Here is a 24,160-nt window from a genome sequence, read left to right as displayed (position 1 = left end):
AAACAAATTTAATATCGCAAATAAGAATGTAGTAAGTTAAAAACAAACTTAAATAAATATAAAAATTTAGAAAATAAAAACTTTTAAGATAAATTTAATACATGAGTGCATAAAAAAAAATTCATGTGCTGCTTCTAAACATTAATACTAAATAAATTAATTATAATTTCTGTGAAACAAAAACTTTAATATTAAGAAGCAGCTTAAAATAATTAAACGAAATTATTTAAATAAAATATATAAAACTGAAAAATATAATATAGTAATTTAAATCAATTAAACGAAGTAATATTAATTAAATTATTAAATAAAATTCAAGAAAAAAATGTATTTGACAAAAATTATAAATTTATGCAGATCATGTTAAAAATATGATCTCTTCTACATAAAGAAAAAAAAAAATAAATAAAAGCAAGTAAAAAATATTTATTTTATATTAGTTTTATTGCCAAATAATTATTAGTAATATTGAAACATTACGTTTATATACTAAATGTATTTCCAGAATTTTTATATTCGTTGCTACTCTGTTGAGATTAAAAACGTTGTTGTTAATAAAAAAAGGATATGATTTTGTCCAATTTGGTTATAGTTCCTGTATGTAGTAGAAGCTATCCGTTTTACTGGGCATCCATTTGAACCCAACAACACCATGCAATTTATATTCACAATTTTTTTTTAAATATATTTATTGTATGAACATATTACATACATATGTATGTATGTATTTTTGTTTATTCATAAAATATTTAATTACTTCTTGCATTCCTCGTGAAAATTGAGAAGAAAAATTGATTTTCTCGAAATCAGCAAGATATATATTATTCACATAGCTTACATATTCTTGTACTATTATTTAACATTGAAGAATTGATCTTTAATTGTCTACTTAAGTTGTGAAAAGTTGGTCTATAGTGAAGATAGAGTATTTGATCATAGTGCCCATTGCCTAATTATGTCATGAAAAGTTTGTCAATAAACTTTTATAATTAATCTTGATAATTCATATTTATTACATATTTAATTTCTAATAATCATACACTTAATTTTAAAGTCTATGATTAGCGACTATATGATTTAAAATTGTGTCATAACTTCATCTATTATAAATGGAATTTAATAGAACGATTTACTTTATTATTGTTATATTTTCTTTTAAAAATAATAATTGATTAATGGTCTACGAATTGTCCTTGATGGATTTCTTGTTGTTAATGAATAATCCTTCACATCTAAAAGGTAACAATTTTAGTTGTGTCTTTATTAAACTATTTAGGAGAGGAGTTTCTTTACTCACTTTATTTTTATTAGTATAAAGCTCTTTATTATTAAAGCTCTAAAAGCTAAGAAAGAAAAATGGAACGTCGTGGACGTATACCTGTTGCAACATTTCGTACACAGGAAGGTAAAACTCGAAGTCGCAGCCGTGTGAGAGAACCAGATTATAATGAACAAGATCCCGAAACTGATCTCTTCACTTTATTAGAGGATAATATTGCTTTGAAAGAGGAGAATAAAGCACTTAAAATCGAAATTGAAGAACGTGAGTTTTAATTCACAAATAAATTTATATTTGAATTTATTAACTTTTATAAAATTTAGAAAAAAAACAACAAAGTCAACTTGCGTCACAGCATACGAATGTTTGCGAAGAATTACAAATGCTTAGGAAAGATCAGGCGAATATTGATGTGCAAATCAAAGAACTGACTACGAAATGTTCCAAGGTACAAGGCGAACGTAATGCCTTAGATAAGCTACATAAAATGAAAGTTGATATTATTAATAGGTAAGTGTTTATGTTATTCTAATTGAAATGAAAATTTTAACACTTGATGGTTTTTAGTTCTCATTTAAACTGTGTTCACATGAATATTTAAAAAATAAACAGTAAATAATAATTTGCAAAAAAAAGTGAAATGATCTTTGTATATCTCCAGACCTTTTTAAACGCAATACAATCCATGGATTTTACAATTTTAATTAGTCAATCTTGTTAAAAAAATGTGTAATGTGGGAGTGGGTGTCCCACAATAGTCTATAACTATTTTCGAATGCATCAATCAACAAAAGTTTTGTTTTCCAGATCAACATAAGGACTTGTCCATGATGCATTTTATAGATACTGTGGATGTTGCGTTTTATAGGATTTTCGATAGAAGCTATTCTGTAAGCATTCACTCAACACATTATGCATTTTGTTCAATCAGGCAAATTGTTCACTAAATTTTCACCCATTAGACGAAACCATTTCCACCATAATATAGAAAACAAAGACTCATAACCTCGCAATACTTCAGCATATAAGTATTCTTCTATGTTATGCTAGTATAACAGAAAAGCATCCGATATAAAGTTATATTGTCAGTAAAAATATTCCTATTAACGTTTTATAGACTTTATTAACACCTATAAAAAACTTTTCTTCGATACTTATATGGATATACTATTTTGTTTTATAATAAATATATATTATATGTGTGTACTTATACTGTGTGTTATATATTTTATTTTTTATATTTTTCAAATTTAAAATACACCTTCTAGGTGATTAAAATGTCCGATGGTATACTATAATAACTTCTATTAAATTTTATTTTTACAGACAATAATAAATTAATAAGACTTATTTGCATGGTTTTAAGCAGTTCTTGAGTTGAAGTATAGTCTAAAAAGTAGTGGAAAATGAACTAAATAATCCAGAAAATAGCACAATAGATATATAGTCTTAAATTTTTTTTAGCGTTATGTGTGTGTTAAAACCACCACTTTTAAATCGTGATTCTATATAATCTTATCATTGAGATTGCAAACTAAGAAACCATCTAATATAAAATTTTTAATATTGTATACATATTTAAACCCATTAACAAATTTTATATTCTAAAATTATTTTAGTTTAACAAACGAACTAAACTTGCTACAGGACAGACAACAGGAAAGTAATCCTAACATAATGGTCAGTTCGGATGCACTTAAAGGCAAATTACTTAAAATTTTGCCTAGTTTAAATAGCAATGAAATGGAAAGCCTCATTGATGTTGAGTCTGCTGTTAGTGTACCCATAACTAATGATCTGATCGAACGTTTAGTAGATGAATTTATGACACTGAAGAATTCAATGAATGCTGTAGAACTACAACTTTATGAAGCAAATGAAAAGATTGCTGAATTAGTTGAGAACGTGAGTTAGAATTCAAGAATTTTTTTAATTTAAAAATTTAATTTTGATAATTTTCTATTATTATAGCAACATCATTTAGAAGAGGAGAATGAAAATTTACGTACAGAAAATACAAATCTAACTAAAGTTGCTAAATTATTGACTGAAAATATGAAGGAAAGCGTTGAAACTAGCAAAAAGTACGTACGATTTTTAATACTTTTTCTTATTTTTTAAATTTTATTTCTCTGAATTATTTTATGTAGAATGGAAGCAGCTCTTATTAAGTTAAAACAACGTAACGATGACTTGACATCTAAATTGCGTGATGCACCAGATGGTTTACCTGCACCGAGTCCTTCTCCTACCACAATTAAAGCTAACGAAGAATTTGAGAAAATAAAGGAGGAAGTCGAAATACAAAACAGAGATCATGGAGAACGTATTGTCGAAATGGTATGTAAAACTAAATTGAAGAAACAAAAAAAAAAAAACAAAAAAAAATTACGAATTACGAAGTTAGTTTAAAGACGTCATTTTTGCTAAAATCAACAAACGCAGTTTTCTCTTCAAAATCACGGTTGCATAGCAACAAAGTACCCATAGACTTCCATCTATTATCTTTCGAGAAAAATGACACCTTCACCATGCAGCAAGAAGTATCCTTGTTCAATTCAGGTCAGGATAATAGTATATAATATGGGTTTAACGTTTACTTCTCACGCATAAATGTATCAACTCTCAATATGTGCTCAACTGAAGTTCTACACCTCACCTATCATAATGTCGCATATCAATTTGCATGTCTTAATGCAATTTTTTCGCAGTTTTTCGTCTGCGCACAGAAAACATTTCAGCCGCTTCTGAATCTACACAATAGATCTCATACATTGCGATATATTGTTGTTCCTCTAATATTATTAGAGAATGTTTTATTAACAATTAACTGGATTACACAGATAAAGCACTATAGATTACAATGAACTTCTGCACTGCACATGATCACATCTACGACGACATTGAAAAGATTAAATGATAACGGGGTGATTACATGATACGAGGATTCAACTTGTCTGTAGCCTCGTATGGTATAAAAGACTCGGAAAGACTGGATCCTATCTTGATAGAGGTATGTGTGCTACTTAATGTTATTTTGCAGAGTCGTATTAACTTTGCAGGGATATCGAGTTCATACATTGCGACAAAAAGATGATGCGAATCGTTGTTGTCTTCGTAGGTTTTTGTCAGAATTTCTTGCAGTATAAATATCTGGTTAATTGTGAAGCGACCAGGCCGAAAATCCCACTGATATGACACAATCAATGAGTTGTCATTTGAAGATATCTTTTACGCGACAGGTTTTAGCCTAATAAGGCAGAAACATATTTCAAATCTTGAAAACCATGTAAATCCGCTGGCTAGACCTCTTGCTAATATGCCAACTTCTTGTAGACTGAAACGAAATGATAGACCCGCCATCCTGCTTTCCTAAAGATCAATCTGATTAATTTAACTTTTATGCCGTTATATCCGCCATCCTGCTTTCCTAAAGTTCATCTGATTAATTTAACTTTTATGCCGTTATATCTGGTAAATAAGCCCTGGCTAGTTATTCGGAGACCCCTTAAAATAATTTACAATTGATTTTATAATTCATTATAGTATGTTTAGGCTTTAATGTTAGGCTTTAAAAGCTTATTGTTAAAAAAATAAAATTAAAAGGTTTTAGCCTGTTCTCCCAATACTTCTTCTTCTTACTTCTACTCTTAAAAAATGACGTCTTATAAAACTTAACCAATTGAAAATTAAAAAAAATTTTTTTTTAATTATATTTAATTATTTTTTATATATTTTAAATTATTTATATATATTTTTATATGCATATAATCTTATATATTTTAATAAATAGGGCACGAAAAGATTTTCTGGTTTTTTTAAACCATTTCAAAATATTTTCAAAAGCTCTTAAACAAACTACAGCACAACATAAATTGTTTATTTAATTCTACTTTTTAATGAATTGTGGTGAAGGCATTTTTGATATACATTTTTTCCGGTTTTCCTGATAATTTAACAGTTTTTGATAAGAAGTAAGCAGAACTTGGTGTTTGTGGTTAAGCCACTGCAAATAGCAAATTTGCAGTGTAGCAAATAACATTGCCGATGGCTTGCTTGTTGCCCTATCCCAGCTACTCACAAATATCCTCCAACGAGGCTCAGGATTTTGAACTAAAATCTAACCATAACTGCTTTGAACTCATAAATTTGCTTGTTTTGTTAAAATGTATCTCTTTAACTGTTAAATCCTTTATTTTTGCTTATTTTTATATACAATTTTTTTTTTTTTAATTTATTTTGCTTATTTATTTTGTGCTATTTTTGTGCGCCTACTTAAACATAATCGTACTTGACATTAACTCTCATATATCTAATATTATTATTTTTTTGTCTACTAATTTTCCGCCCTACCCCCAACTTTGTAGAAGAGTCTTATGGATGCGGCTATACAAAAAAATACTAACGATGAACTAAAAACCTTACAACTTAAATTGGAAATTATGGAAGCTGAACTGCATAAGGCGATTGCACGTGCCGAACTTGCCGAAAATGAACTAGAAAAGTACAAAACAAAAGTTGAACCAACTGTGCTACTAGCGCCACCACCACCACCTCCGCCACCACCACCACCACCTATGCCTGCTACTTTGCTTTATAAGCCTCCAACTAGTTACTTGCATGCAAATCGTTTTACGAATTTAGATGGTGATGGTGAAGGTGTGGGTGGCGGTGACGGTGACGGTGGGGCAGCTGGTTCATTCAGCGACAGAATTGCGTCGCACACTTTTCTACAACAACGAAATTGTGGTGATAAAATAATTGGTACTGTTAAGCAACAAGTGCAACCAGAAGCTGCAACAGGTAGGTGCTTTCATACAAATACAATACACTACACAGCGCACAACATAGAACATTTAGACATCAAGCATGGTATCAAACATGCATCAAACATGCAACCCAAACCACTCACACTCACACATAAACAAATAAAATTTATTTACTTTTACTTAAAGTAAAAAGCATTAGAAATTAAGAGTCAAAAATAAAAGCAAAGAGAAACTCGCACAAATTTCGTTCATAAAGCAAAGGTACTTGACAAACAACAAATCATACAAACAACAAATACATGATTTGTTGTGCTTTTTATTTGTAGTGTACACAGTGTTCCGTGCAGTTTGGTTTAAATTTTTAATGAATTTGCGTTAACGTCTTTTCCTTGCCTTTAAATTGAGCCATTTTATTTTGTAAACATAAATATTTGTTTTAAGTTTTGGAAGTCGTCGTCTTTAATAATTTGGTGTTTGGTGTCTTTTAATAAATAAAACAATTTTTATTTTGCAAATAATAGTAGTTTATATGAATTAAATTAACATTAGGTATTATTTCCTCTCTCTAACTATTTGTTAATATTAACATTGTTAATGTTTGTCTATAGTACAATAATTGTTCTCAATAATATTATAAGTCTTATATATGATATATGATATATATATATACATACATATATATACATTATATATGATACATAAGAGTCAAAGCCCTGAAACTATATGCGAAAACCGACAGGCTACCCTACTTAGCACTAACTAATCTCAGTGTAATCATTAACCGCACGGGGCGGTACGCAGATCTTAGATCAGTCATTGAATAATCACGAAACTTATGAGGAATACACAAATTAGTCAGTGAGATGGGCTGGACACTGCAGAAACCCCCCAGTTATCAAAGAGTAAAAGTGTTCAGATGCACAAACTCGGAAAAGGTTCAACATAAAAATATATTTTTCTGTCAAAAATATATTTAAAAACTACTTATTACATTGTAACTAATCAGTGATGATGTAATATTTTCTAGAACAGTATAACAGGAAAACTTAAGAGGTGTCGATGGCGACGAGTGGCTCCGGGACGTAGACCCGGCCATTCTTTGACCCCAGGACATAAAATAAAATCTACTAGCTTCATGATTTGATAAATAGTTTTTGGTTTCCAAAGAAAAGATTCAATAAATTTTTTCCATTAAATATAGTTGTAAAAAATTTAATCTAATATAAAAAAAAACAAAGGAAAGATTCAATAATTTTTTTCCATTAGATGTAGTTGTTAAAAATGTAATCTTGTATAAAATAAAAAACATTATAAACAAGTTTAAGTTTAACGACATTTAAGTGCATCTTATACAAAGTTATAACATTAATCTAAAATCGTCTCAAAGACATAATTATTTTTCCAAAACAAATAGAACTTTTATATCATGAACCAGGTTGTCCTTTCATCTTCAAATACTTCATTCAGAAAAAGTAAAAGTCAAACGGTATCAAATCAAGTGAATAAAGTTAGAAGCCCATGTTATTGTCAATAACTGTGATTGCCAATATATGTGATTACTAATACCGGGGGTATGTATGCAAGTTTCGTTTGATAAAGAAAACATAATTTTCAAGGGAAATTTGTTTTTTTATTTAAAATATTGGTCATCAGTTTCCACAAATTTCGCCAATCTTCCAGGTAATTTATTAATACTATGTTAGAAACTGCTCCTCTTTTGCGACAAACCAGTCGTCGAGTTTTTTATCAATTTTCTCAATTTTTCTCATCCTATGTGCTTTTCCAGCCTACCATTCTAACATAGGATCCAACCCAGGGAGGGTAACATCAACTTGCTCTAGCTCCCCTAATTACAGCTTTGCTAATCAACGTGCAGCACGTGATGTCCTAGCCCAATTTAAATCAGAATATGGGCAGAATCTGACTGTAACGCATAAATTCTGAATATGTGCCATAACTACAGCTCTAACCTAATATTGTTGCCTATCTATTTTTCTGCCACAATACACACACAAACTTCAGTCCAACCAATTTTTGAATTCGCTCCATTAAAGTAGCTAAATTTCTCCGCCTATCCATTCACACTCCTAAACAACCAATCCTCTATATACATCCTAATCCATGTATACAGTTTTGTTATTCCATGTTATCTGCTTTACAGATCCTGCGATCACAAGGGCAATATTTAAAGAATTGCATTTTTATTCTTTTCAATCTTAATACTATCTTGATCTTGCTTTTACCAATTACTACCATTTTGCATGCTTAAAATGAATGCTCCAGGGAAAAGGATTTGGATTTGGATTTGATGATGAAGTAAATGTCAGAACCAAAGTCTCTTATTAAGGCTTTAATGAAGTGTGGAAAAGAATGTATCACTCTTAAAGGAGATTATATTACTGAATGCAGTTGAGTTCCTTTATTAAGCATCCTACGAACTTAATGATTTAAAGAAAAATTTTAGTTCTAATAAATTTTAAACTAGTAATTTATTCTTTAGTAGTTAAATAAAATATAAAATAATTTAATTTATTTATAAGCAATTTAAAATTTATGTCTTAGATATTCGAATTTATTTTAGCAAGATATATTCGTTTGAATTTTGAATTTTTTGACATTTATGGAAAAGTGACAGGTTTTTCAATTTTCTTCGTATCCTGCATCTATGATGCAATACTGTTAGGGTTGGCACATCGAGTAACGTTATTATGTGGCTTGAAGCGGTTTGGCTTTAGTATTTTGTTCTGCTAACTAAATATGAAAATGTATCTACAACAGCATCTATGTAGGTAGTGGCTGTAGACGGAAATGAAGTTAGTAACACACGTACAAGTAATTCATTCAATATACTTTTTCAAGCAAGTTAATTGATTTTTGTACACTGAAGCATTGTTCAAAGTTGCAGTGACAATAACCAAATTAATTAAACTCGTTTGTAAACAGACTTTTAGTTTGTTATGTTCCCATAATTGTTATTATTCTAGATACATTATTCTACTTTATTTCATTTTACTATGATATTTTAATTATTTTCAAACTCTTGAATGCAAATATAGAAAATTACTTGTCAGTCTTAATTTTAATATTATGCGTATTTAAAGAGAAAGATTTAGTAATTTTATACTTTTTATATAAATTTGTACATTTTGTGTCTTTGGAATTATTAAGCATACTTTGCGATATATCTCCTTCCAATATACAACTCTGTATCTGCTCAAGATGCCACTTATTCGATTACTTATTTCTAGACCAACCTCTAAAAAGTTTACGAACAAATATTTAGACTACTCGGTTGGTTCGCGCGACTGTGTGGCAGGCTTTAGGTTATGCTGGTAGACCAAAACGGCCACGCGTAGTTCATTTAGGTCCATGGCGTTACCAGATGAGAGTCTTTGTACATTGCTTAGGATGAGCGTGTTTTAGCGAATTTTATTAGTATATGTGAGGTAGACAAAACATATATGAAATCTCCGTTTTAGGTATTAATTTTTTTTTTAGTATTGCGTTCATTGGATATCAAATCGTTTATGTTATGTTACTACTATTCTACTATTCTATCTAGTGCAAATAAAAACACTAAAGACGATAAAATGCTTACGCTACGTATATCAACAACCCTAGAACGTATATTCGATAAATAATTTACTTGGATTAGAATGCGAGGTTATGCCCCTATAGTAGTTGCAGTCGAAAGAATCCCTTTTTTGAGATTCAATCACAATGTTCTCATGCTCCTATATAACATATGTTGTACGGTGGATGGTAATGGTTTATGAAAGTATTACCTTCTAGATAACGCTTTGGTTTCCCATATTTTTTATATTGTGAACAGTCACACAGGCTTCTTTAATACTGGGTCACATTTTAGAAATTTTGCGTGAATGTTGACATTTCCTGTGGACATATTTTTCTGGCATTTATCTATAACTGACATAAAATCTTTATTTACGATAAGAGCGCATTAAAAAATTTTGCTGAAGTGCATAATAATAGATTTCTTCGTTCAGTAGCCGGAACAAGGAGTATTTATATTTAATTATGTATTTATTATTATATAAATAATTATAAAAAATAATTATAAAAATTTGCTTTAGTGCATAATAATAGATTTCTTTATTCAGTAGCCAGAACAAGGAGTATTTATATTTAATTATATATTTATTATTATATTAATAATTATAAAAAATTATACTAAATTATTATATTTATTTAGCATTAATATTTCCTCTAAAATCTTAACATCATTTTTAGTATTATGTATATAAGAATACTTATTTTTAAATATTCAGAATTTTAAAATTCTTGTCAAAACGAAAAGGGATTTCATTTCGCAAATACTGTTTGTATTTAATTTTCTTATAACATATTTTATTACTAATTTCATCGTCTTTTAATATAAATTGCAAACTTTAAAAAATTATTAAATAAAAATTACAAAAAAAAAATTATTCTTTAAGATTTCAAAAAATTTATTTCCGTATTAGTATTTTACATGAATATATTTTTTGTGAAACAATCGTTTCAAATAAAATAGAAGAAATCTAAGAAAAAAAAATTTATAATCTCCTTCGACATGACGTATACGTGACATATTAATGTAAAATAAAAATAATAATAAAAAAATACTCATACGCACACGAGTATATGACATTACAGTAATTTGTACTCTTGTATTTTCAAGTGAAAGTAAAGAAGAAAATGATATATTTTTTTTTTAAATAAACATTTTTAATTAACAAAACGATGATTTATTAGTAAGTTTTAATGAATTATTCTAAAAATAATGATATAAAACCATTCAAACAGTATCTATGTTTAACATAATCATACATGTTATATACAAAAAGATTTTCGTATAAATTATATAAGATAGAATTAGAACAATAGAATTGTTTTTAATTTTTTCAATATAAACACTTTATTATCACACATTTATGTCAATCTAATATTCTGATAATTATATATAGTTTTAACTAGGTGTGTTGAGGAGTACTTCGTTTACAGAGATTATATTCAACTATCAAGTCTGAAATCAAATAAGTTATAGTCTAAATAAGTTTGTAAAAATATTTGATGGTTCCGTCGCAGAGATAGAGTTTAAAGCAGCACTCCTTAAATTTCCAAAGTTGTGTACTACTAAATCTACATAAAGGTTTAGCTACAGACAAATGTTTTTATGCATAACTTACGTCTAGGTAAATTTATCTAACACTGCGTAAACTTTGTTATGTACACTTATGCAAAGTTCTTAGTTTTTGAGTTTATATGTAGTCGTATAAGAGCTAAGAGACTTAAAGACCACCTTGAACTTTGTGAACAGCCAGAAACACTCTTCAAAGGGAGGTCCTATAGCTGGCCAAGAAAGTCAAAAAGGCTGCTCCTACAATGCAGCAATAAAACAGATGTGAGGCATTTTCATCCTTCTCTACATGGTACATACAATCTTTTAGCATAGTTTCGTTTTCGACGGTGACTCGTTAACAAACCTACCACAAAACTGATACCTTTACGGGACATCTCAATGAGTGAGTGGAATTTTTTCTGAATAGAACGCGAGTCAACTAGCATGGATAGACTATGTATGCACGCAATGCAAACTGAAAGATCTTTTGTGCGGGGCCAACTAGCATACACAAAATGCCTTCATATCGTTGAGTCTTTGCATCTTGTATTCAGTTGCCATTTCAATACTGACTTTAATATATATTTTTTAACAGTCTGCAATTATTTACATTTATAGTTCTGAAATAAATAATTGTGTTCATTAGTGAAACACCTAAACATCTTTAAGTCAGTTTCAGTTTATTGGTTTAAGAACATCTCATAGTGTTTAAGTGGATATAAATTCCTTAATAGAAATGTAAAAAAAAATTGTGTAGAAAATTTTTGAATAAACATTTTCAATATTTTAGAGGAATAATTTAAAAATTTAATCTCACTGAAACATATCATAACCACATACAACGCCTGATAAATTCATCAATTATTTTCTTAGGAAAAAGTATAAAAAAAATTAATCTTACAAAACTTTAAATTAACTTTAACAAAACTTTAAGATGAATGCTGGTGTGTCCACATGGGTCAGAAGAGTAGAAAATAAATCCAACCTGTTGTGCATGACATACCCGTGCATTTCAATATGTATTATTGAATGATGTCCTTTTTACATAAAAATCACCTGGTAATTGTGTTTGCTGTGCTTTATATAAAATAAATATATTTGTTGTTGGTAGTAAGTTATGAAGATGTCGTTGGACGGGTGAAACATACGTATACACGTCTGTACGTATTCATGGGGATATGTGAAAGCAACTGGTATATATTGTTTACAAATATGAATATTTTCATAAACACATCCTTACAAGCCTGCTTGCCTTGCCTGCCAGCGAGCGCTTTAAATGCTTTTTGCAAATATATATGAGTTGCTTATAAATAAATGTAAAATATCGATCGAATAGCACTGATTATGCTTAAGGTAACCGAAGTCAATATATTCTATATTTCCACAATAAGTAGTCGCAGTATTTTTTTTTCTTATTATATTAATATTACTTGTACTTGTATGAATAATACAACTAACTACTGGCACAACTATTGCTCCTATTTTGCTAATATTCCCTTTTGTGATAAAAGATGTTGGTACGGCAACTAAAAATGTCGTTAAGTAGATACACATGCCATTACATTTATATACATATACATATGTATATATATATATGTATATATAATGCATGTATGATATATATATGTAACTAGATAGCTATAAATGTTATTATTGGCATATATACAACAGAGTCCCTTGTATAGTTAGTGACTCTGCTGTACTTGTATTTCGGTGCAAAATGTCAGCGGAAATGAAGAATGTCTGCCATTAAAGATGCTCAAAGATTTTAAGTTCTTGCTTATGATAATATTATTGGAATGATAATAATTTTGTAAATAATATTTAATCTGAATGAACTATTGTTCAAGTCATTGAATGTTATTTATGTATTCATGGAATGCTTTGATTTTAAAGCTTTAATAATTTATTATGCTATTTGGTATGTTACTTTCGAATTTTGATAATAAGTATGGTTGGTGTATACAGATGTAGTTTGTGAACTACATATAATACAACGGCTTTTAAGTTCGTAGGATAATCAATAAAACAACAACATTTTGGCAAAATTTAACACTAGTACTGTCCTACTTCAAGAATACTACAGCCATTCCAGTGCTTTTCTAACATTTCAATACTTCTCTTGTAGAATGATTTAATTTTGACTGTAAAATATGCTTTAATTTTGGCGATAACTTTTTTTATCGAAGTCAAATCTTTTTTACTGGAACATTGTTTTGAGGTCTATAAACAAATAGTAATCGCTTGGGGCCAAATATGACGAGTGGGGAGCAATTTAAAGTGTAATTAGTGGAATGAATGTTTCCAAACTTAAATGTTAGTTATTATTAAAATTATTTTTATGTTTTGCATTAAATTTTAGTTTTGAGATGATTCATTATTAGTCATTATTATATTCATTATTAATAATGAAAATAACAATGCACTGCAATGTCTGCATGATGATGATGACATTATAAATGTACTCCGGCACATATTATTTATTTTTTCATAATAGAAACATGTCGTTTATTTCAACATTTTTATTATAAAGTATATTTTTAGTAAAACAATATTATACCTATTAATAATCTATCTGTAATTGGCATCTGAAGTGAAGTACCTACTGTTTTTTTTTCACGCACAATTTTTATATTTAATTTAAAAATTGGTTAATCATACGCCATGGCTAATTTGTATGTACATAAATTCTTTTAAAATATTTAAGTTTTTTAGATTAAAAATATTTTTTTGTTAACTTTTTTATAAGCACTACATCGTAGCTATTGTCGAAAACGATACCCTATTAACGTATAGTTTAGTAATTTTTTTTATTAATAATAATAAGTTTCACATAGCAAAATAATAATGTATATTGCATATATCAAAGCAATAATAAATATTTCACGAATTAATAATAATAATATGATATCACAAGCAGCTCTCTATGCCTATGTGAGCACCAATCTTTTGTGGTAGGATTGCCATAATAACAATATTATAGTTAAATATATATATTGTATTGGCTATTGTATACTACCAATAATTTCATGAATTTAAAATCAACTACCAAAAAATATATATATTAAAAATATTATATTTTTTATTGTATTAAATATGAATAAAAAAAATTACTTTATCTTATTTAAAAATTGTACGTTAAATATTTTTTATATATATAAAACACTCACCAATTCTTAACGTTTTTAATAAATTCAGATTAAATTAATTTTATATATTTGTTTTTTTAATTTAATTATTACTATTTCACTTTAAATGCATTTAATTAAATTATTACAAAAGAAGCCAATAATTAACGAGTTCAAAATTTTTCCACTTCATTAAAAATTTCAAATAATTTGACAAGTGAAATGCTTCCGTTTCCCGTTTCGCGCTTTTTTTATCGCACAGAATTCTATCAAAAACAAATTAAAAATCAACAAAAAAACACTTCACACAACTGTAAATGTGCAACAACAACAACAACAACCACAACAGTATTCGTGTGCTTTGAGTACTTTTAATTTTATTTTTTGATTTTTCATTAATTTGAATTTTTTTAAACGTACCAATTTAATAATAATAATTTAATTATTATAATTATTTTCTAAAGTAATAAAAATATATATTAGGGCTTTAAATCGTTAGATGGAGAACTTTGTTATTTCAAACTCAGAGCCAAAATTGTTTTATGCTATGCGGGCGCATAAGAACAAATGAACCGAAAATTTAAAACGCAAAGCGAACAACAACGACAACGACGACGCGTCAACAATGATTTTATTTCATATTATTTTCTTTTTGTTTTTTTTTCTTCCTTTTTTTGGTTTTTGATATTTTCTATAAACTCAGCGAGTTGTGCCTGTGCCGCAATGTTGTGTCATGCCAAACTGCTACAAAACAATTCAAAGGCAATAATAACAACAACAGTAGCTACAAATGGCAGTGTAACACAATACCAGCAATAGCAGCAACAACAAATCTAATAAATATATCATATATATATATATATATATATATACATACAAGCACCTCATACATATAGTCGTCGTATAATATTTTCATAGTCGGCTACTGTTCGCCATTGATGCCATCCTCCATCCATACTTACTTTGCTAGCATAGCTCGATGTAAAACTGTTACTACTAGGTTTTTGCCGCCTTTTTTCTTTTGTTGTATTAGTTAGCTCCTGTTGCTTTGTTACTGATGCTGCCTGCTACTGCTGCTATTGCTGCTGCTGCTGCTATTGCTGGTTGTTTTGTTTTTGTTTTTGTTATATACGTATATGTGTGTTGTTCGAAGTTGTTGCTGTTGCTTAATACCGTTACGCTGTATACTTCTTTAATATGGTTGTATGTTACACAAACTCCTCGCTCTTACCGTACCTTGACGGGAGTTTGTTTTCATTTTATGTTAGTTTGTGTATATGCTGTTAGCATATATTTTTACATAATAACTGCCATGATGGACAATGGTTTGTTTTGTTTATTTATTTGCCGAAATCAAGTTGGCATGGTATTTGTTGTCGTCTTTATTGTTGCTATTGCTGTTCCTGTAGTTGTTGTTGTGTTGTGTTGTTGTTATTGTAGTTTAGTAGGATTCTTGAAACTAGCACAATATGTACCACTTGAAGTCGCATAAGATTTTGTGGGTGTGATAATGGTTAAGACAGTAAACAGTGCAAGTGTGAGAAGTATGAAGCGGCGTTTAATGTTACGCATTGCCTGTGATGAATGTTCTAATGGAAATAAAAAAAAAAATATAAAAAAATAAAAATCTAAATAAAATGAAATAAAGCACAGTAAATTTTTATAAGCTTTTCTTTAATTTCATTTCATTTTAAAAATATGACCCAATTTATAAGAGAAACTCAAGAGTGCAATTGAAACTTGAAATCAATAACAGAAATTGACTTTTCACTTAGTCGTTAGTTGTGCACTAAACGACTAATTTATAAATTACTTCAAGATATTTAAAAATAAAGGTTATTATATAAAGAAATAATGTGATTTCAAAATGGACTGTGTTTCAGGATTAAACTCCTAACGTAATCAAGTTGATGATTGGAAGGATAGTGTGTGTTTCAGAATTAATCTCCTAACTTAATCTAGACGGTAATGTGTTTTAGGAAGGTAATGTGTTTCAAAATATAATCTGAATTCTGAATTTTTTCATAGAACCCAAGTCTTAGTGCTCAATATACACATAGAACTAAAGAACTACAACACTTACAAATACTGTGAAATAGATTAAAATATTCACTCATTTTTTCATTTTTAATCGCTTCAACCTCAACAATATAAAGTTATTATATACTAAAATAATTAGGCCAGCACTACTGGACGGATGTGTAATTTACAGCAAAGCCTCAAATACTGCCATAAAGCAATTACAGATAGCACACAATCTGGCTTTAAGAAGACTAATTAAGATTCCTTGGTATATTAGAACAACAGACATACATAGAGATCTAACGATCGACTTAGTAAAAAAATATATCAAGGACAGAGCATTAAAATTATTCACAAAAGTTGATACGTTACCGAACCCCGCCTTAACAAACCTTAAGTCCACTTCAGGACGCACAGGAAGATATGCTGATCTACAGTCTGTCATCAGTTAAAAGATAAATAAATGATAATAATTCTAGTATAGTCAAAGCTTAGTGTGGGGCAGGGATATGGTCCCCAACCACAAAAGAGTAAAAGTGCGCAATAGCACTAACTCAAATCACTACAGGGTGCCACCCATCTCCTTGACTAATTTATGTATTCCTTATAAGCTTCATGATTATTCAGTGATTGATCTTAGATCTACGTACCTCTCCTTGCGAAGAGTGATTACTCTAAGATTAGATAGTGCTAAGTAGGATAGCCTATCAGTTTTCGCATATGACTTCAGAGCTCTGTCCCTTATATGTTTTTTGATCGGGTCTATTCTGTCTCTTAGCATGTCATTTGTGCAAGAATGTTCGCTAATGTTTGAAGTGGATAAGAAACTTCAAAGAAGCTGAGTAAACTTTTTCCTAACGTGGAACAGTTAATTTTGGTTGTTTTTTTCTGCCCTGAACATTTTTTTTTAAATCAGATTGTTTATATAATTTTCTAGTATCTAAGTGCAAAGGAAAACGGTGTAGAAAAAATTACGAGAAAAAATATAAATTAAGACGTTCCACTTTAACTGCCCTTTTTAATGTACTTGATAGTAGAAAACTTGGGTACAGATTCCGCAAACACCGCAATTTTTGTATAATTTATGAATATTAAAATATATATATCAGTTAGTATATATAATTTTAAAACGCGAAACTCTTGTTTTTTAAGAATTTTAAGTCGTCAAGAAAGCTTTCAGAGATATATTTCGGACGTTTATTAAAAAAAATTTACAAAACTTAATATGTAACAACAGTTTAGGAACCGAATATTCAAAACAGTCAACAACAAAGGACTAGGAATCCACATATTTATATAAATATAAGTACTTTATATAAAAAGTCTTTCAGTCCACTAAGGTAATACAGAATACACAGCTGTGGTATACTCAAAATACACTGATTTTGTGAATCAGAGTCAGATAAACTAGTGTCAGTTGAGAAACACAATATAGTTTTTCATATAAGTTTATAGTTGAGAAACTTTGCTGCAATAGACGCTAGAGATATACACATATAGACAGAAAAATGAGAGCCAATTTAATACTACTTTTGTAACTAAAGGAAGTAGTGTCATAACAGCTGCAGCAAGTGTTCTTTCTCAGCATGCATTATTCTCCACTAAATTTCTCAGTGTATTCTCACTCGTATATTACTTGGCATTCATGAAATGCAACTGGCTACCAATGCGGTTAACGGAAATTCCATTGTAACGTAACCATCGCCCAAGTAATTCTTAAGTTCCTTAAATGAATTGCCTTAACATTTCTGGGTGGTCCGATGTAGTAAAGCACAAAATCTGCGGTGATTACCACACGCTGTGAAAGTACCTAAGGTAGTCTCAACCACAAATAAGTGGGTTGCATTGGATGCTGGCTTGATTTTGTAAAATTCTTTGAAAAAAAAAATGCTTTAAAACTTTTTTATGTAAGTCAAGTAAAAAGAAAAACATAAAAATACTATGAGAAAATTAAGAAAAAAAAAAAGGAAAATATTTTGCAAAGGCTTCACAATTGCCACAAAGCAGCAATAGCAACGAAACTTCAACCTGTACTCTAATTCCTATGAACTCTCGAAAAATTGTTGTTTGTATGAAATTAAGAGAAAATATGCAAATAAAGAGAAAATTATAATATTTTTTGTTTTCTTTGCCAATAACCACACTACTTTCTTACTCCTTGACTGAATAATTTTTTTCCTCCAACATTTTATTGGCCTGTTTATGTGTTATGTGTTTGTTGTTGTTTATTTATATGCTGTCATATGATATTTTACCTTCATTAAAGCTTATAAAGCTAAACATTTTTACAAAATGACACACACACACACAGACATACATACATACGCGCATACAATATTTGTCGTTCTTGTGTTGTTGATGCTGTGGGAAAAAAATCCTTGAAGTCTGTCGTCCTTAAACGCTTCGAATGTGCGAGCTTTAGTAGTAGTTGATTGTTGGGTGGGGAAGACTGCTATAGGTGCATGTACTGGAATTGTGTCCTTGCTGTTGATACGCCGCTACGTATCAAGTGTCTTTCGCGTTCCTTTTTTATTATTATATTATTATTTCTTTCATTTCATTTTTCTTCTAATTTTAAGCATATTTTTCTGTCGGTTTTGAATTTCTTTATTTATTGTACAGTGGAAAAGGTTTATCAAATCTTAATAAAAAATTAGTAAAATAAGTAAATATTAGTTTTAGCTTTTAAAAAGTCTAGGTTAAGAGTGAAAACATATAGGTTGGGTTAGGTTATACCGGCGATCCCTGGTGGATCCACCTAGGCCCATTAACATATACTTACTTAAATTAATATTAAGAGGTATCTACAAATATATACATTGTGATAATATATATACAGGTACTTTTTACTTAAAACGAATCCAGATAATATGATCTTTTGGTTAAGCCGAACCAAATTATTTAATTTCAATAAATAATACTTTTATTTATGTTTTGACTTAAAACGAACCATTCTTCCCAGTGTGTTCAAAGGCGGTTTATATAAAAAGTCTTGTAAATGCATGAAAGATTTTCTTTAAATTTCATTTAAAGTTTTTGTAAAACAATTGAATCGAGTTAAGAAGGACTTTTTGCATCGGTATGTAACAATAAACAAAACTTAGATCTACCGCTTCAGACTCGAAACGGCAATTAGCTGAGTGCACAGCAGCTGGAGAACCTCACCCAATGTGGCCAAAAATGCAGCAGACAACTGGATATGTTATGGCATACGACGCCATGTCACAAGTTATTGACTACCATGCTCAAGTTGCACGAATAACATTAGAGACTAATTCATTACAATTAGTCTCTAATGATTACAATCTGTTCGTAAACCTCAAAAAAAAAAATAGATCCACGGAAACAGATTTTATTCTGTTAAGATGAATCATTTTACGAGAGAGTTGTCGAAATGTTGGAGAAGCGCTGAAATGATTCTATTACTCTTGAAGGAGACTATGTTGATAAGCAAATCCGAATTTTGTCAAGATGTTATTCAACCAATAGAAGAACGGATTTATCAGTCGAAGTGTTGTTTATTATTAATACGAATAATGTTATGAACGGCATACCCAAAAATGAGCCGTAACTTATTCTGCTAGATGCTTAACAATTTTACAGAATCCCTCAATATATCATTCGAAATTACATTTAAAGTATAACACTTACTCTATAACAATAAACCAGTGAGCGACTTCAACTTAAGCGAAACTAACTCAATCTTAGAGTATCAGTGCTGAAAGGCCACTGGGTATTAGAAAGGCATACATTAAAACTTAGTCTATCCTCTTAGAGTTTAGGGTATTACGGTTGTGATTATACTGATTACAATTATGGGAGAAAACTCGAAATCTTTGGGGCCCCTTTTTTTAACTGGCTTGATACAGCTTTCATCATGTGAAATTAGGGACATAGCCAAGTTAATAGACTTGCTCTCTTCTGCTTGAATAGGGAAGGCGTGCCTTCCCAAAGTGACGCAGTTCATGCTATAAATATTCCGGACTTCTATCTATAAATACAATAAAAATGGAAAATAAATAATTAAATAAAAAAAGTTCTATTCTTTTATCCTCAAAATTGTTAGTAAGATTTTTGCAGATTTTACCACAGTTGCCTGCATTCTGATTTCACCTATGCAACGGTAACATTATTATACTCGATGTTCTACTATGATTGTCTGTTGTCATATTATTTTTTATTATTATATTTTTATTTTGTCATAGCTTAAGTGACACAATTTCATCGCCTCATCGTCATTGCTATCATCAATGCTCCTTTCAATGCTGTTTTTCCGCTCATCTCAGTTTGACATTTGTTCAAGATTTTTTGCTGTTCAATTTTATTTACTTTTCTGAACCTTGCCCTCAGAGCTACAATATGTAGAGTATTTTTAGTTATTTTTATTTTATACAAATCATTGCTTTTATTTCGGAATGTTCAGTCTTAAATTAATATATAAAAGTTATTCTGAACTTAATGATAAATTTTTGAAATCAGTAAAATCATGTGCAATATACAAACTATTGAAGTTATTTCATTATAAATATATATTATATTAAATATGTTCCAATATACACAACAGAAAGATGTTAGTAAATCCACGTTACTATTGAAAAAGATTTCTTAATCTGAGAAACCGAATTTATCTATTATTAACCGTTGTCTAGCGTTCGATCTCTTAAGTATGTTATTTTATTGACTTACTTATTTGCCCATTATAACCCCTTATCGCGTTTCGGTCTAACACAGCACTCGTTTCTAGGGGCCCCTGCTGTCGTTCTCCAGTCTCGTATCAAGCGCAGTTAGTGATTCGTCATCTTGATTCGGAGTCACGGTCTAACCTCTACATCTTCTTCCTAATTAACGTTCAATTTGAATCCCACATACCCAATCCACTCCTTATTATCATTCCTCCACCTCATTCATCCACTTTCCCGCCCATGTAATCGTCTTGTATATCCTTACATGTTATTTGCTTATAGGTCCCTGCGGGTTACAACAACAGTAACCTACAGAGCATAAGTTCCGTCAGTCAAAAGAGGGCTCTACATCCCAATTGCCTATTGAACCCATAGTAGCACCTATTGACAATGTTAATTTTTCGTCTAATTTCCAAGCGTAGTCTACGTTGTGGTTGAACTGAGTAACCTACTTTTTTATTTCAGACAATTGGTATACGATTTAAGCTTTTTTAATTTATATTTATCATTTTTTGACTAAAAATTAATGGTTATACGGTACACTTTTCTTTGATACTCCATTAAAATGGAAAAATAAGCCAATCCGTTTTTCTTTATAATTTTTCTTGTTTCATGTGCAAGGCTGGATCTCTTAATATATGGGAGGAATACAGGACATACATTCTTGTTAATATAGAATATTATAAAATTAAAAATAACATTTTGTGTCCGAATGAATCAGGTTAGGAGTACACAAGTATTTAAATGAAATTTATTCTATATGTTAACTTATAAATATTAAAATAAGTAATATTGAACAACAATTTACTGAAACATTCTATGATAAATAAGTAGGGCAAATAGAATGGTCTATAAGGTAATGTACTCAGTTTACAAAGTTAATCTAACATTAGCATGACTTTTTTCTAACTATAATCTAATAAAAACTAATATTAAAAAAAAAAATATTAATAAATATAACAAATTTTTGTAAAATTGTGCTTTAAGTGTTGTATATATTGATTATATGTGAAATCAAATCAAATAAAGGAAATCACTAAAAAAATATATAAATTTTTTACAGGTCTTGACGCTTTAGTACGTGAATTCAAATCTGGGCGTGTGACATTACGTCGAAATCGTCGCAAAACGAAAACCAACGATGCATTGCAGGAAATGTTCCAAGTCTTAGAAATAAGTCAGAAACAAAATAGGGACTCTAAAATATGTATCGATATGCATATCTAAAAAACTTTCATTATTCTACTATAACCATAATCTAGCTCGCATCTCAATTTAACCTCTGCCAAACGTCTTCAACAACGAATATACGACTTCTTCATCAAAAGGAATCAATAATACTTAAGTGCCTTATACTTACAATTTAATATATCTATTTTAAATATCCATCAATATGATGGATCAATATATACATACATATATACTAAAAATTAACTGGCTTATTGCTTTTTATACGCTTCTTGTGAAATCAAACTATAATACATATTTTAAATATTAAATATTAAATATTTTATATAATCTTTTTTGCTCTTAACTACACGCTTAAAGCTTATTTCTTCTGTGGTCATTAAACAATCCAATTTCCTAAAGGAATATTTTCTATTAAAATTTTATTTATTTTTTTTAAGTATTTTTTATATATATTTCAGTTATTATTGCTGTGTTCATTTATATAATTATATTAAAATCTATATATTTATGTTACATACATATATATTCTAAAATTTGTATGTCATATATTAGTTACAAAATAAGTCTTCCTCCACACAACGATATATTATGCGAAATTTTATGTACTACTTTTTAATTAAATAAAATAATATTAATAAAAATTATTAAAAAATTATTATTAAAGATATCTACGCCTTGGTGCAATTCTGTTGAATGTGTGGATTGTGCAAGTCTGCATTCACACACATTCAATATGATTGCATTACAGCGTAGCTGTCCCTATTTTCTTTTTGTGAGTCCCGATTAAGAGTTGCTAATAAATAAGGCAGGAAAGGAAATATGAGATTAATAAGTAATGATATGAACGCAAATCATTTATCAAAAAAGCAAAACTTAAAATATTAACATAAGAGAGACCCAGTGGAATAAGTATCTTTGAAGAGAGGTATATATATACAACATATGAATATATTAGAGAATAAATCACACTAGATCGAGACGATGATTGATTTGACGATGCATAAAGCTCTACCCCTCCCCAAAAAAGAAAAACAACTTATAAAAGTTCAATTATAGGAGTTTTTTTTTTATAATCATCTTTTAATAATTAAATTATTATTGGAATAACTTAATGCAGAATGCTACAATACGAGCTGTTAGAGATATATATGACAACAAAGTATTTAATGTATGCATTTTTTGGGCATTTCGCAAATTACTACAACAAGCGACTATAATTTAAATCAGAGCTGTCCAGGCCAGATGTGATCACAGGCCAATACAAATCACTGTACAGATTGAAGAGCCGCAGAAACAAATACATATGTTTATAGCTGTTTTCTAAAAAAAAAATATAGTTATGTTTAATTTAGTTTTATTAATTTAAATTCATTTATTTGGTATATCATAAAAATAAAATAAAGTGGATTAAAAACATATCAATGTACGCTCAGTGTACAAAGGCTTAAAGATTTAACCTGTTGGCGCTCAATTGGGTTCGGTTATGGTAACATTCAAACAATCTATACGATTGATAAGAATAGTGAATCGGATTACTTATGTCGTTACTTATAGTTCAATAATAATTTTGCCGCAAAAACTCATTTAAGATGGGAATGGGAGGCACGTTTGCTTACAACGTTAGGAAAGACTGCGTCATGAATACCAATTTTCAATCTGAAGAATTCATCAAGTGTAGCAAGCAAAAAAATTAATCCTTAAAAATTACTCAAGTTTGATATGGGTCAATAAGCATTCTGTTGTCTTTTCAATACAAATTACTCCATTTTACACTGAAAATTATAATCCTAAACTACAATATTTTACACAGTGTATTTAAAGTAAAATTCTAAGTAATATAAGTAAAATTCTTTTAAACTTTTTTTATTATTTGTGTATCGACGAATTATGAAATTAATAAGAGATTGAGAATCATTGATCTTGCAGCTTAAAAACCAAATAATTATAGAAGTAATCTGCGTAATCAA

The 24,160-nt window shown here is 29.2% G+C and overlaps 2 protein-coding genes across 5 annotated transcripts in view; both read left to right on the top strand.

Annotated features, from left to right (window-relative positions):
- Positions 1–24,160, top strand: part of LOC119678072 (dedicator of cytokinesis protein 1-like) — a 133,890-nt gene that overhangs the window by 64,608 nt on the left and 45,122 nt on the right. The window lies entirely within an intron of this gene.
- LOC119678073 (shootin-1-like) lies at positions 1,140–22,565 on the top strand. 3 transcript variants are annotated; one of them, XR_005252312.1, is made up of 8 exons: positions 1,140–1,239; positions 1,312–1,543; positions 1,603–1,789; positions 2,899–3,184; positions 3,251–3,363; positions 3,430–3,619; positions 5,073–5,253; positions 22,066–22,154. XR_005252312.1 is itself a non-coding variant. In XM_038089725.1 (8 exons), exons 2-8 carry the CDS (start codon positions 1,357–1,359, stop codon positions 22,227–22,229), a joined length of 1,563 nt encoding a protein of 520 aa, XP_037945653.1. In that variant the 5' UTR covers positions 1,140–1,239; positions 1,312–1,356; the 3' UTR covers positions 22,230–22,565. The 3 variants fall into 3 exon arrangements, 2 of the variants coding, with proteins under 2 accessions (XP_037945653.1, XP_037945654.1); XM_038089725.1 differs by lacking the exon at positions 5,073–5,253 and adding an exon at positions 5,647–6,082 and having other exon boundaries at positions 22,066–22,565; XM_038089726.1 differs by lacking the exon at positions 5,073–5,253 and having other exon boundaries at positions 1,141–1,239; positions 22,066–22,175.

This window comes from Teleopsis dalmanni, chromosome 2, assembly GCF_002237135.1.
Source record: "Teleopsis dalmanni isolate 2A chromosome 2, ASM223713v2, whole genome shotgun sequence".
Taxonomy (NCBI): Eukaryota; Metazoa; Arthropoda; class Insecta; order Diptera; family Diopsidae; genus Teleopsis; species Teleopsis dalmanni.
Note: the sequence above shows the minus strand (reverse complement) of the source record. Positions and strands in the feature narration are given on the sequence as shown.